Here is a 19,148-nt window from a genome sequence, read left to right as displayed (position 1 = left end):
CTGGGTGCCCCTGAGCCACCCTGGGACAAACCCTACCCCTGGCAAGGGGCAGCAGCACCAAGTTTATGCTCTCTCACCCTCACAGTCTCAGACAGTTCAGAGACTTTGGTGCTGCCACAGAGGCCTGAGGAATGGCCTACTCCCAAGGCTGGAAGACCTGTTAATGGCCACGGCAACAAAAGAACCAAACAAGAGAACCAGGGCAGGAAGGGTGGGCCGACCACGCCACCACAACTTCAATTAACCCCGGGCTGGGGATTAGAGCAACATACTAAACTGTGCAGGCAGTCTGGGCTGCAATGTAACTGCTTATTCACACATACCTGCAGGCCTTCTGTGGGATTGACCTCCACAGTGCCTTCCCGACCACCGCAGCCCTCAGCAGCCACACTTTCCTGAATGCCAAGACACCTGACACCTGTTGCAGTCGTGCTAGCCACAGGTCTCTGTCTATGAACACGTCTCGTCTCTCCACCTGGGCTGCCAGAGCCTCTGGTGACTAGATAATGTACATCTCTCAGCATTCTGGCATTTTCTACCATCTACCTCCATGGCCTAATCCAGGGCACCATATGCTGCTATGCCCCACCCTATGCCCATGGCAGTCAACAGTGATCAATTCCAGCATTCCCTGGCATACAGTCTCAAATCTGTGCCAGCACCAGGGTCCAGGCAGCCACTACTGATATATCAGAATTGACACTCATGAGTAAAACTAATCTGCAAAGCTTAGTGAGTGGTTCTCAACTAGGGGCCATTTTGCCACGTTCCTCCCTGCTCTGGACAAAATTTGGTGGCCATGTTGGGGGAAATTTTTGGTTATCACAACTGAAGAGACAGGATGTGGCTGGTTTCCAGTGAATGGAACCTGGGATACTGCTGCACATCCCACGGTGTTCAAGACAAGACCACTACCTCCCCAACAGAAATTAATCCAGTCCCAAATATCAGTAATGCCAGAATTGAGAACCCTGGCTTAGTCTGATAAATAGGCAGAGTGACAGATAATTTATCATTCAAACAAGGAAGCTTTTGAAAGTGCAAACGGAGGCTACTAATAATAGCTGTAGGCCAACAAGCAGAATCAGGACTAGACAGACAAACTAGAAGACCTAAGTGATGAAAGATGGAAGAAGTTCCCTGGGAAGGGTCAAAGAGCTTGTCTCATAAAAGTCCCCAGATGAAGCCACCAATCACCCTATTTGGCAGAATAAATGAGGAATGTTATAACCCATGGCCAGCTCGGGAAGGAAATCTTTGTCTAGTTCTTGTTTTAAGGAAAGGCAGAAAAGGAGCCATTTGGCCATGGTTTTTAAGATGTGCACGACAGAACAAACCTGTTTACCCCCCAAAGCCAGGTGGGCAGCATGGGCCAGGACTACACTTCTAAACGGGGACTGACAGACTTCAACATTTACCTCCAACCTGAGGCGCCACTCACTGGCCTTGATTTTAGGGCAAGAGCCAAAAGCTCCTTTTAGAAACCTAGTGAACTGTCTTGTCATAACATGGGCAACTTCTGTTACTGGCTTCCTCCCTGGCCCCCAGAACCAGTAACCTGCTGCTAACAGCTCGCTAGGTCCACTGGAGGAACTTTTCCACAGCTTGGAAATGTCCTCAGTTGGGCAACATGGGAGCTAAAGGCTGGGAATTTAGCTCAGTGGTTCCACCACCTGCCTCATAAGCGCAAGGTCCCAAGTTCGTTCCCCAGTACCAAAAACAAAACAAACATGGGAGCTAAAGAGCTACAGCAAGCCCAGTGCTAAGCAAAAGGTAAGATGGAAGCTCTCAGACCAAGGGGTAGGAAATGCATGGACCCAACATCTACACAGACCGTTAAAGAGAAAACACCAAGACTTCAGGTTTCCCATGCCAGCGATTCCATCCCCTACCTTTGATCTGCAAAAGATGAAAATGCCTGTCTGCTTGCCTTTGGAGTTGGGGACAGCCCCTCATTCCTATCAGGGCCACTTTGGTATGGATAAGAAAAAGGAAAGCCCCCGCTCTCTGCATATCCCTCTCCACAGACCTACAAATTATTTCCAAGGGTCTTGGCCCCTGCCTCAATTTTTTTAATTGAACACATAAGAATTGAAAAATCTCTTGAGGAAAGAGTCCCACAGGTTATCTAAAGGACATCTGGAAGCCCAGTCCCCAGGACTCTGCATCATTGCAGTGTCTTGTCAGAATGGCCTACAGGAAAGCAAGCCGCCTGCTGGAGAGCCGCTCAAATCTGGGCTCCGCGTGTGAGAACATGCTCTCACTCAGTAGTTCAGGTCACTGAAGATCCCAGAGTGCACTTCCTGCACAAGGCCAGGAGAAAACTGACTCATAATCTCTAGAGACAGAGACTCAGACTCTCTTGGAATCTCACACAATGTTCTTCTACCAGACTGTTCTCATTAGCACTTTGAAACAGACAACCTACGGTAAAACTAAAGGGCTGGCTTCCACAAAGAATTCTGATAGATGTGAACATAAACTAAAGGCTAGGCCAAACTTGTACATGCTGCATAATTCATGAGCTTGACAATGAAATACCTTCTTCTCCATAGTACTGTGGGTATGGTGAAAGACACATGCTGTACTTTAAATCATCAAGCCAGTATGAAGTTGCTAATACCACAAGATTCATTACCGCCACTGCCTGATAGACTACACTGTTGAAAGAGAAAAGGATACATTAAAAGCCACTACCAATACAACACAGGAGAATACAGCCCTGCCAGAAAGTCAGGTTTGAGTTAGGATTATATATCCCAGGTACCTGGTTAAGCTATCAAAATAGAAAGGAAACAGGACCCCTGTCCATATTGAGGGGAAAAAAATTAAAATGTAACACCCCAGTTAAATAAAACATAGCCAGCCTCTGATGCAAATCTAGCCCAGATCTTTCCCCTGGAGGGCATAAAGCTGCAGTCACATTTTTTAAAAAGAGCAGGGATTTGCCAGAGACCACAGAGTGATGAGGCAGAAAGACCTGCTCAAGAAATTCAAGGAGTCCCCCACAGTGGGAGCCTGGAGAGGTGGGCAGGGGCCCATTGTGAAGAACACTGCTTGCTGCTAAAAAGTCTGCGTGTCATCTCTGGGGCAATGAGGAGCCTTTCATGATTTATCAACATGTGCATTCTAGAAAGATGACCAGCTGGTGGCAGCAAAGAGAGAGCTCCGTGAGAATGAAGGCGAAGAGGCCACAGTTGGAACTGGGGCCAGGGACATGGGGTTAGGCAGAGGAGGTAGGAAACACTAAAAGAGAAAAAATCCACAGAACCTGTTAACTGACTGGGAAAAGGAGCGACGGAGTGTGTTATAAGCCGGGTCCTGGGCTCGGAGAAGCACAGGAGGAGGCCTCCGGCAGGAAGCAGCTGGAGGTGACTGGGTGACTGTGCCAATCTCCAGCCGGTGAGTGACAGCAGCAGTCACCTCAGTGAGTAGAGACGGCATCCAGAAGGACACTCAGAGTAAGAGGAGCGAAGGCTGAGGATGAGTCCTAGAAGGGCACCCCATGAGGGGATAAAGCGCCATGGGAGACCGACAGGCAGACAGGGAGGCAGAGGCTAGGGGAGCCCTGACAGGGCTGCGGGAAGGAGAGGCTTTCACAAGACAGCAGGAAAGACTGTCCAACCCCGGGGAGCGGAGAAGAAAGAGAAGAGCTCACGAGCACGATGGACTTAGCAACACACAGGAAGGGGTGACCTCCGTCCGACAGTCTAGCCAAGTGGGGGCAAACGGTGTGACAGGAGGTAGAACGGAGGCGGGGAGCAGACACTCCCTCCAACATGCTTCGTCATGATGGGACAAAGAGCACAGGGCCAAGCCAGAGAGGTGCCGAGACCAGAAAAGACTTCATGATGCTTTCTAAAGACAGAAAAATACTCATTTTCCAGCCATGAAGGCACAGAAAGGATGAGAAAATATAGAGACAAGGGACTAAGTGATGGGAGAAAGGGCCTGGAAGAGACGACTAAAACAAACAGTCTTGAAAACAATAAGATTCTAGGAAAATAATTAGAAAAAGTATTTCTTAAAGCTTCCAGAACATTCCATCAACATACAAACATGTCCCTTAGCCACTGGCCCTGGCTCTCGTACACTGGCTCACAGAGCTCCAGGACCCACTCACCGTCCATCACCAGCCGTGAGATCAAGACAACAAGTGCAAACCGGCACCTGCAGAGGCATCAGTGAGGCCACCAGTGAAGACGGAGCTCTGGGAAGGGCAGGCAAGGGCCTCCATGCCCACAGTAGCACTCACCTTGCATCATACTCCGGTAGGCAGTATCCGTGATGGCATAGATGTGGGGCGGCATCTCATGCCTCTTCTTGCCCTTATACATTTCCACAATCTCTTCGGAGTAGATGGGCAGGTTCTTGTAAGGATTGATGACCACACAGAACAGGCCTGAATAGGTCTAAGGAAAAGAATGGCAGAGAGGAGTGGGTTAGGAAGCACAGTTCTCCAAAGCATGCAAAGTTTGTGGCAAAGAATCTGCTGTCTCAAAGCTCACTGTGTCAGCCTGAAATGAAAGCACTCCCTGGTGCTCTGCTCCCATAGACCTAATGTAGGTGGAGGTGCACCAGTATCTTCTCTCTGCACCCTCTAAACTGCATGATGGCTGCCAGCTTTGCATGTTTTGGTTTTGGTTTTACAGTACTGAGGACTGCACCCAAGGTCTTCACACTGAGCGAAAGAAATCCCCAGCCTGTTTATAATTTTTTACTTTGAGACAGGGTCTTGCTAATTGCTAAATTGGCCAAAGTTGCTAAAAGTTGCTAAAAGCCTCAAACTTGCAGTCCTCCTGACTCGGCCTTCCAAGTACCGGGAGTACAGGCGTGCACCACCAGATTCAGCTGCTAGCTTTGCATGTTGACCAGTGTGCAATCAGGCAAAATCAGTGGCAAGGCAGACAGAAGTCCAGTTATAAAACACTGATCCCAGGACAATAGGAGATGTGTTTGTCATTGTGAGAGATGCACAGAGAAAATGATTCAGCTGCAGCCCAGAAAACCGTGCAGAAACACAAATTACTCTTTACTAAAGAACTCTCGGAGACATCCAAGCTTAAGCCTCCCTAGCAGTGGAAAAATTCATCGTGCCCCTAAACCAACCAGTCCTCTGTGGGCCAGTGGAGCGCTGAGAGCGCCTCTCTCCCTGGAATCTTCTAGAGATATTCATGTGCAAATCCCTTGAAAACCTAAAGGCCACTTTCCTGTCCTGTGAGCTCTCCAGGAGCCAGGTCTCCTCTGGAGAGGAATTCAACTGATCAACAACCTCAACATGAGCCACCTAAAATGCATCCAATACTCCAAGTCTGACTTGACCAAGTTAAAAATCAGACTCCTAGAGTCAGATACCCTGAGTTCAAATACCAGCAAGTGCAAGTCTTTCACCTCTCTCCCTACATTTCTGTAAAATGTGTACAGGTGGAGGTCCAGTCACTGGATTCAAGAGCAGCTGGCCTCAGAGGGGCTGCACAATGGTGTCAACCCAGCCCCTTCCACCTGTCCCTTCACCAGGTCCCCCAAAACTGAGACCAGTCTCCTGGCTGAACCCAAAGACAGGATTCTTCCAGGAATGAAGTATGAAGACAAAGGCTCTTCCCAGGCACTGACCAAAGGCTGCATCCTTGGAATTTCCAAGCAGAAACCAGACCAAGGGCAGAACTCAAAGGAGCCCACCAGGCACACGCTGCATGCATACAAAAGGGCAGCCGAGCCAGATGTGAACAAGAGTGTTTGGCTGCCTCTTCTAATTGCAGGGGAGGGTGCAGGGCCCTCAATATCCTCCCCCTCTGGGATAATCGGTCATTTGTTCTCCCTCCAACTACCCTCTTCACAAGGGACCAGTTAAGCTCTAAAGTAAAGAAGTACGAATATGGTATTAGCAGCCTGTGAGTTTGGGCTCTATGGAAGAGGGGAGTGAAGCAGGGACCTCTTTCTGGTGTCCCCTTGTGCAAATGCTGGGTGGAGACAAGATAGAAGGCCATGGCAGCGAAGTCATCCCAGGGCCTCAACACAATCAGGCTTTGTTCCTGGGCTTTGAGAAAACCCACACTCTAGGAAATCCTGCCCGATGAAAGCCAAGGACACATGCTCACATGTGTAGGGAGTGCCACAGAGCCAGATGTTTGGAAACAGCTGACAGGGGCAGCAGAAGGGGCTAGAGGGGCATGAGGACAAGTCTCTTGGGCAGCTGGGTGGGCAGATGGTCCTGGGGAGGGACCTGCAGGGATTCTGAGCTCTCTAGGCTGAACTGTGCCATCAAGTTGGTGAGCCCTGCAGAACGAGCATGCAGCTCAGGTGGAGGAAGGAGCTGCACTGGATGCTCACGGAAGCAGACACTTGGGAGTGGCTTTGCTCCCACGCAGCCACAGCAGGGAGCTGCTCCATTCACAGGCCACAGAGGCTCTTTGTCCCCAGCCGCCCCCTGTCCCAGGACCTCACCCCCCCAAAGGAAAAGAGAGCAGCTGTGGTGCAGAATTAGCCATGCCACCCACAATGCCAGGCAAACATGTGGCACAAGGGCTCCCAAGGTCTCTGAGTGCAGAGATATAGACTAAGGTGGTGGCACCCCCTGCCCAAGCAGCCTCTAATGGGTCTGATCTCCCCATGCTCTACACCTGCTGGGGTTTCATAAGGACAACTGCAGGGACAATCAGCTTCCCCCTTGTGATGCCACTGGGAGGAAGGTAGTCTGAGGAGGAACTGCACATGAGAAGTGACAGCATAAAGCAAAACAGTTGATGCCTCCAGCCAGAATTCATCCATTTCTATCCACCATATCCACCTCCAGCAAAGCCATGCATGCTGCCTACAGAGCAAAGGCACAGCAACTAACACTGAAAGCATTTCAGTTGTATGTGAGTTTTTTCCTCAGTGCTGGGGATGGAATCCAGGGCCTTGAGCATGCTAACCAAGCACAGTATCACTGAGCCACACCCCAGCTGAATCCATTTTAGTAATATTCTTCTCCATGGGAAAGAAAGATCATTTGCAACCAGCTGAAATAGGCAAGAACAAACTGCAGACTTGTTTTACAGCCAGTGAATCTCCAATGGGACCTAAGGTAAACAGAGAAACCGCCAGGTGGGATGGCACATATTCACAATCCCAGCCACATGGGAGGGCTGGGGCAGGAGGATCACAAGTTCAAGACAAGCCTGGCCAACTTAGCAAAACTCTGTCTCAAAATAAAAAATAAAAAGGGCAAGGAATGTAACTCAGTGGTAGAGTGCTGGCCTAGCATATGTGAGGTTGGATTCCCCCCACCACAGTACCACCAAAAAGAAAAGACACCAGTAAGAGGGGAGTTACTTCACTATATCAAACACCAGCACCCACTAGAGCACAAGCCCTGCTCTGAGAAACATGCTGCCGAGACCTTTACCAAGTTCTCACAGAATCCTTGAAGATGAGGAAGTGGGACTCTACACAGCCATGTCACGTGGTCAGCTAGAGGCAGGGCTGGCTTTAAACTAGGTCCTGGAGGCTCCAATTCCCATGCCCCTGAGCACCCTGGCTTACTGAGCTGAGACCTTCCCAGCACAGCAAAATTCTGTGACATGAGCTATAAGGCCTTCTAAGAGTGTCCCACTCCCAGACAATGGGTTGGTGGCTCCCATGGCATCCCCAAGCACAGATGATGCTTCTGCATTTTTATGCAGGTCACTAATTTTGAATTTTGATGGTTAATGTTCTCTAAGGAGAAAGGATTTTAATTTGGTCCACAGTTACTGTCATTAAGAAATCAATGGGAGATAATTAGGCTGAGAGGCAAGAAACCATGAGTTCCAGTCTCATCCCTGCCAGCTTTTACTGTGGGACCCTATGTGAGTCCCTTACTATCTCTGGGCCTCAACCTTCCCACCTGCTGCATGAGAAGGCTGGACTAAGCTGGTCCATAGGGGAGGACTTTTCCAGTGAGACTATTCCATTTACCTGCTTGCTGACAGGTCCTGACTAATCAGGCTCTTCCCCAAAGGTTGGTCACCAGTGGTAGGAAATAAGGATCTCCCTATCAAAGACTCGACTGAGCAACCAGAGGAGTAATGCAGTCCTTGCATATGGTCTGGCCCGTCAGGACCAGCCCAAAATAAAATAGCCTAGGGCTCAAGTGAGGGCTTCAACACATGGCAAGGGACTCAGAAGCACTATACCAGTCCAGTGGGGTGACCAGCACTCTGTGGAAACATGTGCTGAAGCTGCCCTGAAATCATACAGAAAATGCATGGCTGGTCCTTTGGGAGCCTTCACCGCCTCTACAACAGGCTGAGCCCACCATCCCATCCATTATACATGTGATCACAAGCAAACCCTTGGTCTGAGACGTCGTCTTCCTGTCTGCAAAATGAGAGGGCTGTAAAGCCTCTTGAGAGTCTATACTCCTTTTCACTGAAAAACATTAAGAAATGCTCTTCAGCTCTGTGACCATGAAGACCAAGGTGTCTACAGAAGCTTGTTTAAGTGAAAGGCTATCTTAGGAAGAATAAGAACCAGATATTCTTTACCTTGTGGGGACAAAAACCAGAAGGAAATTGAACAGAGCAATTGAAGTGAACAGAGCAATCTGATGTTTCTTCTAGAAAGAAGCTTGTGACCCAAGGGCCAGAAAAACCTGGAGCCTATTGCCAAGGGGCTAGAAAATGCTCGTCTCCTGACATTCTCTAACATGGTGATACGCTCTCCTTCTGCAAACACAGTACCACCAGAGGAAAGAGGAAAAGGCATTGCTGGCCTTTGCTGGTCCTTTGCACATGCTGTTCTCTGGACTTACTACGCTTCCCCTGTGACATGCCCAGCACAGAATCAATCCAAACACACTCATGATTCCAGGCTCTTTCTTGGTGGCTTGCCTCCGCTCTAAACACAGTCCCTAGGAAGGAAGCCACAACACATGCCTCTATCGGGAACAAATGGCAAAAATACCAAAAATGAGTCCGGGCCAAATGAGGAAGGGGAAGAGATCAGGTGACACAGGAGGAACAAGGGGGAGACTAGAGGAGGGTACCTCCTACATTAGAAGGAATTCACAACATTGGCCTGAACCCACATAGCTCTGCCAAGATTAGAGATTTAAGGCCAGCAGATGGGCAGCCCTGAGACATGGCATGTTCTTTCTTCCTAAAACAGGCTTCCTGTTGCTTTTTTTTTTTTTTTGGGCACCAGGGATCGAACTTGGGACCTTGTGCTTGTGAGGCAGGTGGTGGAACCACTGAGCTAAACCCCGGCCCTTCTTGTTGCATTTTTGATTGCACAGGAAAGAGAAAAAATAAATGCCATGCAAACATTCCAGTAGGACACTGATACGCCAACATTAGTGTTCCTTAGCGCTCCCTTCTTGACCAGGGAGTGCAGGCACCGGCAGTGTGGGGGCTGGCACCCTGCCTTGGGGAGCCACTTACATAGATGAGCCCTGAGTAGTAGCGCTCCTTGAGGTTGTGCAGCACCGAGGCCTCGTTGAGGCATGTGAGCTCTGCCATGTCCTCCACCTTGGAGAACTTGGGCGGGTTCATCTTCTGGATGTCATCCTTGTTCACCTTCACCTTCTTTCCGTTCTCCACCAGCTCCACGATGGCCTCCTCACCCACCTCTTCCTTGAGGCTGGCTGGCTCGAAGCCACTTTTGTCGGAAGGCACCCATACCAACTTCTTGGCAGCCCAGTCAGCCTGGGCCAGTGGGTTATTGATGAAGTTTTTATCCACATAGAGATACTTATCAGCAGCTTGCTGAGCCATGGTGACTTACAGCCAGGACCTACAGGAAAAAGGAGGACAAAATTTAGATACAACTACACCAGCCACACCAAGATTGCTTACCTTTTCTCTCTCTAAGCTCTAACACAGTAAAATTCTCTGCAACCAGACTACACAATTTTCCAGAATTTTCCTGCTCCATACTTTTGAAGAAAAAATGTGTATTACAGTCAAAACAAGTTGACAGCAGAGATTTTTAGAAACTGTGTTAGGTGCATCATTCCAAGATCAACACACAATCAAGCAAATCTATAAATAAAACTGTCCCAAACAGTGACCATAAAGGTCTCAAAGACAGATACCCCTGTAGTCACTGTGGTACACACCTGCTAAGGTAGCAAAGCACCCCACAATTTAGGAGGCCTTCCAATAAAAACAGGTTTCTACCTAGCCAAGAACAGCATCTCTCACTATAATTACACAATGATGGAAGTTTCCAATTAAAAAAAAAAAAACTTTCAGTCAACTAATGACCAATATGTATTGTTACCAGATTTTTGCTCTATCTTGACTATTCAACCCAAATAAGAACAGAAAAAAATCAGGCTGCAGAAAGGCCACAGGACACATCACAGCAAAGAGTAAGAAGAGTGTCTCCCTTTGGGGGCACTCGAGAGAAAATGGCATTCCCAATTTACGGGGCAAGGAAACCTTAAGCACATGTGTGACTTGCTATATGCAAAATAAAAATGAGAGAATAATAACCCCTTGCATCTGTGTGGTTTCCTAGTTCATGAAAGGCTTTCACACACTGTCTCTAAAGATCTTCACCATAACAACTAGTTAAGGTTCATATTATGATCCCCACTGTATACAAGGGTAAAGAGACTCTCCCTGGGGTGAAGGGGTTCATCCAGAGTCACCCAATGGTGACTTCAACTCCTAGTCAGTGGCTTTCCCACAGCTAACATGGCAGTCATTACAGCTCAAAGGAGCAGGCTAGGGTTCTGAGGGAACTGCTGCTTTGAGTGAACTAAAATGAGACTTAAAACTCTGGACACTCAGCCACAGACACCAGAGGAAGCAACTCGAAGCCCAGGGTTTCAGTTTTTTCTTCTGTGGGGTTAAGCCCCAACTCCCTGCTCCCCAGGCCTGGAAATTCAGGAGGGCCCTTGGTCCAAATCCAGAGTCAGTGGGGCTTTCAAGTTTCCAGATTCCAATGGGGACTTGGACGCCAAGGAGTCCAGGGCTTGGGAGGCAAAGAACAAAAGGAGAAAAGCAGCTGCCCCAGCCTTCTTATCTGGCTTCTTAAATGGCTCCCAGATCAAAGCTGGGAGCTCCCTTGGACTCACTCCAGGAGGGGCTGTTTTCCAGGAAACATGGGGCTCACTCACTTAACAGGAGGAAGGAAGGTTCCTGGAACACTGGTCACCCCTCACCAGCTTTCTCAGTTAGTGGCTTTGTTAAGTCTATTGCATAAGCCAACATTGCAGCCCCCTGCAGGGGACCAGGTGGCATCATCTATGCCCCACCCCAAGAGAAGGCAGGGCCCAGTTAGTAGGAAGCAAGCAAGGCAAGGCGGTGGCTGGGAAGCACCTGGCAGTCTCCACCTTCCCTGCAGGGCCTACACCAGAAGCTGTGCCCAGAACACCGCCAGCTTAGGTTCAGCTGTCAACACATCCACACTGGCCAGTCCATCAGGCAAACCAGGGCCTCGCTCTGCCAAGGTAAATCCCAGTGCTCTGTCTCCCTGCATGCATCTGACCCCTGGCTAGCCAGCCTGCCCATCGAATCCCTGCCCTGCTCACAAATGTGCAATGAGCACAGAGCACAGGCTATTGTGCTCAGCCCAGCAACACAAGCCCTAGTATGACCGACAGCAAAGAACCCATCTATGAGCCCGGCGCCCCTCTCCAGGCTGTAGGCCCCACCCTTGGCCCATGCTGATTCACAACCTCTGCACAGACCTCAGACCCATATAGGATGAGAAAAGTCTCCATCAATGTACAGGGAGAATTGCTTAAACTCCACCCTCTCCTCGAGAAGATCCTAAGTCTGCTGCTGGTTAAGAGTTTCACCATCCCAGCCAGTGAATACCACTGTCCTTCATGAGATCCTTACCAAGAGAAGGAAGAAAAAGAAATGGTTTTAAGTATTTGCCACTCAATTTCAAGCTCAGTTTATTCACCATCTGATTTAAATGTCAATCACCCTGCAAAAGAGCTTTTAACATCTCCAGTTTGTAAATGAGGAAGCAGGCTTGGAGAAGGCAAGTCATTTGCCCAGACACCCAGCTCAGCCATGCCATGAGATTCCAATCCAGATCTACCTGGCCCCTGTGTCTGCAATCTTGGAGTTGGGCCATAACTGTTGGAAAGCTGGGCGTGACATGGGAAGTGAAGAGGATCACATTCCACAGCATTCAACAAATATTTACTGGAAGTTACTGGTCAAGCAGGAGGCTGGGAGCACATGGCCTTTCAAAAAGTGCAATATAGGGCCGGGGATTTAGCTCAGTGGTTTCGCCGCCTGCTGCGCAAGCACAAGGACCCGAGTTCAATCCCCGGTACCAAAAAAAAAAAAAGTGCAATATGGCCAAGGGATTTAGCTCAGTGGCACCTCGCCTGCCTCCCAAGCATAAGGTCCTGAGTTCAATCCCCAGTACCAAAAACCAAAAAAGTAGAGTATGTTACAATTCAGCAATCTTCCCCCACTCCAGCAGCTACTACAAGGTGATAGCTCTCATCAGAGTCCACTTCATCCCACCAACACAAGCCCTGGTGTGACCGGCAGCAAAGAACCCATCTAAGAGTGTGCCTCCCTGCTCTGGGCTGTAGGCCCTGCTGTTGGCCCATGCTGGAAATCTGGGTAAGCCTTAAGCCCAGCTCTGGCACCGGTGCGTCATGAATGAACATGACAGCAGTTGCCCAAATCCCACCCAAGCAGCTGGCCCCTGCTCCTTACACCACCCCCACTTCATGGCCTTAGTGGTTAGACAGTCACAGACCAGCACTGTTCACACCTGACGGCTACAGAGGCCTGGAGACAAAGCCACACTTCCTGTATGAAGAGGAAGACACAATGTTTCCCCTCAGGGCTGCACCAACCCTGAGGGTGCTCAGCAACCCCTCTCCGAGGAGCATCTCACTGAGCAAGGCTGGGGACTGCTCGGCCCAGTCAAGGACAGAGCTATGTGGTTTCACAGCTCTGCTGCAGGGACCTGGATCGTGGGTCGGCAGCAGTGCCAAGATCAATACAGGGTTGGGCGGGTGGGGAGGGCTGCAGAGGTCATGGGGACAGTGGCGTTCCTGGGAGGCTCCCTCACCAGCCCGGCAGGGTGGGGCTGCGGCTGAGCTTCTGTGCCCACCTGAGGTGGGTGAAGAGGCCCTGGGCCCTGGCAGCTCCTCACTGTTGTGTGCCCAGACTGGCTAATGCCTGCTCTCCAGGATGCAGGTGGGTGAGGCCACCTCGGTGATAATCTCTGTTATCTCGTTTATACACTGGGGATGGTAAAGAGCTGCTCAAAATTAAGCAAGGGGCACAACAGAAAGGATGCTTGGGCAGGCAGCGTGTAGCCACTTCTGCCTACTCTGTCCTGGGACGGTGCTGTAAAGACTTCTTTGAAGTTTAATTAAAGTGCGCATACTATAAAGGTTTTCAAAAAATGTAAGAGAAATATCCCCCCTCAAATGCCTGCAAAACCCCCACAAAAAGTCCATTTTTCTCTCTCTTTTTTTTTTTTGATGGTCCCTTCTAGTCCTGGTTCATGGAAACCTTTGCTATTTAACTATCCTCAACAGAGCAAAGAGTTTCACATTTTGCATTTTCCCTATTTGCTTTGATCTGTTCCCTGCAGGGCTAGATTTACTGATTCTTCTTATTCCAACACTCCATGTACAGAGGAGGCTGTGGCTTGGAGAGGGAAGTACTGTAACTCCAGAGTCACATGAGCTGAGTGAACACTCGAACCTACAACATCTGACTCCAAGGCCTCTTTCTTGATCAAGTCTACTGCATAATATTCCAAAGGGGTTTTGTTAAACTACCACTTTTTTTTTTTTTGAGACAAGGTTTTGCTAATAGTTCAGGCTGGCCTTTAACTCACAGGGATCCTCCCGCCTCAGCCTCCTAAGTGCTGGGATTACAGGCATGCACCACCATACCTGGCTCCCAAACTACTACTCTTAAGAGTGTTTTTTTCCTGTTACCCCTAGTGCACCTCCTGGCAGTGAATTCCCAGAAGTGCAGTTACTGGCACGGAGGGGCATGGGAACATTCCCACGGCCCTTAGGTGTGCTGTCTAACCATTCTCCAAGAGGGCTGATCCCAGGTGCACTGTCTCTTGGGCAGGGTATGCCTGTGACAGCAACCATACCTGCACCATCTCCCATTAAATGGCCTCTCTGAAGTTTGCTTAAACTCCACATAGTGTAAAGGTTTTCAAAAATGAAACCAAAATATCCCAAGTTCCTGAACCTCCCACAAAAATAAGAAAAAGTTTTCTCTCCCTCTTTTTTTTTTTTCTCTCTTTTTTTAATGGTCCCTTCTGGTCCTGGTTCACTGAAACACCGACTACCAGATCGAAAAGAGTTTCACGCTAAGGGGGAAGCAGCGGCTCTGGACATGGAGCCCAGGCCAGGCTGAGCCAACCCTTCCACGACTTCCACGCCCTCCGCAGTGGCTTCCTGTGGGTGCCAGTCCAACTCCAGAAACCCGAGCAGTTGCCTTTTTAGGCCATAATCGAGCAGGACACATCCAGAGGCTAAATTAGGTCTCTCAGGAAATGATGAAACTGCAAGTAAATAGGTTGACCAAAAACCTCTTTTTCAACCCAAAATGTAATTCCTTTGTTATCTGCCTTCTCTGCTTCCCTCCCAACATCCATTTGGACCTTCTATTTCTCAGTTTTCCCTAACAATCCTCTCCCTCCTCTGTTTCTCTTTTTACTGATTTGCGTGTTTATTTGGAAAACAAACTGTTGGCACCTTAAAGACAGGATTTACCCTGCTAAGCCAAGCCACTGGTCAAAACATTGTGAGCTTTTCCATTCCTAGACAACCAGGGCTGAGCTGAAGTCTTCCGAGGGCCAAGTGTGAGTGAGTTGGGAGCTTTCAAGTCCTCGCACTCACCACAAACCGAACGCCTGCTGAGAGCCTGTTAATGAGCATTCTGCTCTCTCCACCCTGGCAATAGTTTCTCAAGGTATACACATATCGTCATACTCATTTTACAGGTGAGAGAAATGAAGCTCAGACAGGCCACAGAACCCAGGTTCAAACTCAGACCCGTGCGGCTTCACTGCCAGGTTCAGTTTCCACTTGCACCGCCTTGCTGGTGAGGTCACCAGGGCTGTGGGGAGGAAACCAAGGACTCCCCTGGTAAAACAAGACATAAGGATGTGTCCCCAAAGCTGTCAACCCATCTCCTCACACTGGCTTGTGCAGAGACTCCACATCTGCAACTCAAATTGCTGGTTTAAATAAGCAGGTGGTGGGTGTGACCCAGGACAAGCCTTCAGGGCTCGCTAAGTCTGGTCCACTGGAAGTTGGATGAACCAGTCAGTGACAGCCTGGGCACACTACGATGCCAGTTCAGAGGCCTGGCAGCTCCACTCAGGCCCTGGAAAGTCTACTGCAGCTTCGTCGCAGAAGAACATGAGTAGCCTTTGATTGTTTCTTCATCCTCACTTCCATGCCAAGAACACAGATGAGTCTGTCAGCCTCTTTCTCCTAACAGCCATCCGGTCCGAGTTGAATGAAATTATCAAGGCCTGAATACCACAGCCAAGCAAGGTTCTATGAAGACAGCTGCTACTACAACACCGAAATCTTCAAACCCATTCAATTCACGTATTCAATCAACTGATAGATATTGAGGATCAACATGGAAAAAACCATGGCAAAGATACAAAGGCCCCAGGGATTTTCTAATTTAGTAGCCAACAGGAAAGATGCATACACAATGGGAAGGGCCAATTTGGGCACTGTGGTACTAAGTAGCCAGACAGCATGGTCTTCTGCGGCCCTGGTCATTGTGTACCCAACACCCAAATGCAGCAGGCACCCACTAGACAGATTTGTCCTATGGATGAAGAGAAATTGCTTGCAGTGTGACTCTGGCCCCTTGCCACCTCTCTGGCTTCACCTGTAAATGCAAATAATACTTCCCTATTTCAGAGCTGTTTATTTCCATATATATTATTTTTTTTTAATCTCATACATATTCTTTAAATACACCTAACAATGAGGCAAGACACCTGTCACTAGGGAACACTCACTGCACAGGGGAAGAGACAGGTCAGCAACTGCTCTGACATAAGACTCAATAAAGGAAGGGGGAGGAACTTGCGACCTGATGTAGAGCAGAGAAAAGGGGCTCAAGTGAAAACATGGATGCTCAGGGACAAATGTCAAGGAGGCTGTGACAACTACACTGAGTCCTTGGAGCCGGGTAGAATACTGATGGGGAGGGGAAGAGATGGTAGGGAAGTATTCCACACCCAACATGTAAAAAGAGCACAGGGAGGGCCGGGGATTGAGCTCAGTGGTTTCGCTGCCTGCTGTGCAAGCGCAAGGACCCGAGTTCGATCCCCGGTACCAAAAAGAAAAAAGAGTGCAGGGGTTTATAAATTATATATGAAATACTGAACAGTAATGGCAGTGACTTTCAATCTCAGCACTGTGACATCTGGGATGGATAATGCTCTGCCGTGCGAGACCGTCCTGATCACTGTAAGTCATTCAGCAGGATCCCTGACCTCTACCTACCAGCAGCCAGAAGCACACTGTCCCCAGTGTGACAGCCAAGAATGTCTCCAGACATACCAAGGGGACGGGGGAGGTAAAGCTGCCCTCACTGGAGACCACTGGTTTAAGAGTTTAGTATAAGTAAATGCTGCACTGCAAAGCCAGATCCCTGCTACATAAACCCTCTCCCAGCTCTGGAGGACCCAGGCCAAATCTTCTGAATAAAACAAACTCCAAGACCCAAACATGACCAGTATGGATGGCACATCAAGGAGGTCCCTCAAGAAAAGACTGTCCCTTGTAGGAGACTGGATTTTAAGGGATCTGACCAAGATTTACCTAGTGGACTGTTCTTTAAAGATCCTAGGAGCTAGGAGATCTTAGCTCACTAGCACAGCACTTGTGTGAGACCCTGAGTCTGACCTCCAGCATGGCAAATAAATAAATATCCTAATTATCCCAATGTAAACCAGGCTGTGGCCTCCCCAGGCAGGCGATGGTCAGGGGTTAAGGACCTCCAACACAGCAGCTCAGCCTAAAGTGCCCAGCACCTAAGCGTCCAGGTGAGTAATGGAACACAGGTGGCAGCCACGTGGAGGAGTGGGGGTCAGGGATTTCACCCAGGATATACCAGTTCACCTCATCCTGGCTTTGCATCAAATGCTATTTAGCAAATATTTCTGACCAGTCAGGATTAGTCTCAGGCTCCACGGCTGCACCACTGGGATGCTGACCCAGCCTGCTCACATCCCAACTCTGCTCAGGACCCCAGGGCTTCCCAGAAGCTCTCTCAGATCTTGGCTCCAACACTCCCTTCTCTGTGAGGCCCTTCCTCACCATGGCGAAAGAATTTCCCACCTACCCCTCGCCTCCTCTCTACCATAATCCCCAAACAGCCGAATCGTAATTACTTGCAGTTTTTATTTCAGGACAGGCATCAGCCTCAATCATCTCAATGCCAAATATCAAAGCACAATGCCTGGTCCAGGAAATCCCTTTGTGAATTCCCAGGAGCAAATCATCAGTGACGGGGATCACCATGTCCTTCACTGTTCACCTTCGTGAGCATGATTCTGATTTCATAAACACAGCTGTTTATATTCAATCCTCCCCTCAGCCTCATCTGGCGTGATGAGGAGCAAAGCATACTCTGGGGCACACTGGGACATCAGTGACAATGCCTTAAATGATGTCATTCTGCACCCTCAGGTCCAGCTGAAGCTTCAGAAATGAATGAGCAAATGAGCAAGCAACAAGGCAAAGATGAGGAAGGAGCGAATGGGGAAGGTTTCTAAGAGGCTGGCAAATCCCCTTGGGCTATGCAGAGAGTCAGAGTTAGGGCCAAAGGAAGCAAAGAGATTCAGGTGAAACCCCAGGTGAGGGGCAGTCACTTAATCTGTATATCCTCAAAACAAAAGGGAAAAGAAAGTAGATTGGGGCTTTCATTCTACAAAGAGAAATAACTTCTTGGCCTCCACCCAGCTCTCCATAAGGTTGAACCACCTCAGCTTTCACACCTTGGCATCCTGATTTACCAAGGTGGAGGCCCCTGCCACCTACCACAGACCAACACACCAGCAAGGACATAACAGAGGCTGGGGGGGCCTCTGCTCCCATTGGGGTGCCATGAGAAGGCTGTGGCCTTCCTAGAGTGACAGCCTGCATCTGCCCAGCAAGTGACCCAGCTTCCAGCCTTCACTATCAACTCAGAACCAAGACATCAGTTCTGCAAATCCCAAGGTAAATGCTTGTAATGCACCATCATGGGCTGGAATGGGCATGGCTTTGGGCCAGGAAGACCAGAGTTTGAGTTCCACGACCTCTGCTCACAAGTCCTGCGGTATTGTAGCTATCAGCACCTCAAGTTCCTAAGTTCTTAGCTTTAAAATGAGAAAAAAGTGCCACCCATGGGAAGAGCAGTACCTCAAGTTCCCAGCCCAGAACCTGACACTTCCACTGCCCCACCTCGACCACCTGACCTAAAGACTTCCCCTCCTTCCTAGGAGCCACACCTGGAGCCTGTGAAGTTGCTGCCGTTCAAGGCTCTACAGGTTCCTTCCACTCAGCCCCAGGGGACAGCGACGTGCTGTGCCTTGGCCCCCTTTCTTGAGCAGAATGCACACAAAGGTTCTGAGAGGCTCAGTTAGGAGCCTATCCAACTCCAGCCAGTTAGGCCTGGCACCCAGGCACATCCTGCAGAAAAGAAAACACTTCTCAAAGCTGGTCTGACGGGATATGCACAAGACCTGTGCCACAAGAGCTGGGTTGAGTCTGGCATAACCAGCTGTCCCCTAACCTCCCAGGTCTCATTTTCTCACCCAAAAGATATCCTACCTACAGGCAGGGGCTGCTATGGGGCTCAAACAATATACTCGAGTCCAGGGCTCCAAGACTGATGAACACCAGGCCCAAGAGCAGTTCTCTAAGGGAGGGCCAGGCAAGTAGCCCCACTGCCCTCAGAGCCAACCCTACAGCGGCCTATCCTCCACCTGTGAATAGCGGGGAGGCTCCTCCTGGCTGTCCAGAGCCCAGAAGGTAGAAGCTGCTGAGGAATGGAAGGACTGTGGATGGGCCCCTTCCCCCCTCCTCCTCAGGAATGTTGTTTGCTTACAGAAGAAGCCGGGACTTGTTTCCATTAGCAGTCTTCCAACCCAAGTCCCAGTTGATGCTGAGCAGATAAGGAAACCAGACCAGAGAAAGGCTGGAGAGG

The 19,148-nt window shown here is 49.4% G+C and overlaps 1 protein-coding gene across 1 annotated transcript in view; it reads right to left on the bottom strand.

Annotated features, from left to right (window-relative positions):
• Positions 1 to 19,148, bottom strand: part of Myh9 (myosin heavy chain 9) — an 86,155-nt gene that overhangs the window by 46,374 nt on the left and 20,633 nt on the right. The window contains exons 2-3 of the mRNA XM_004845690.4: positions 9,402 to 9,753; positions 4,256 to 4,412 (exon numbers count right to left, since the gene is read on the bottom strand). Coding sequence (XP_004845747.1) covers positions 4,256 to 4,412; positions 9,402 to 9,734 — 490 coding nt within the window. The 5' untranslated portion in view covers positions 9,735 to 9,753. The remainder of the gene's footprint in view (positions 1 to 4,255; positions 4,413 to 9,401; positions 9,754 to 19,148) is intronic.

Source organism: Heterocephalus glaber, unplaced genomic scaffold, assembly GCF_053883595.1.
Source record: "Heterocephalus glaber isolate CG9 unplaced genomic scaffold, H.glaber_assembly_v1.0 deba00001444, whole genome shotgun sequence".
Lineage (NCBI taxonomy): Eukaryota > Metazoa > Chordata > Mammalia > Rodentia > Bathyergidae > Heterocephalus > Heterocephalus glaber.
This window is presented reverse-complemented; position numbering and strand designations above follow the sequence as displayed.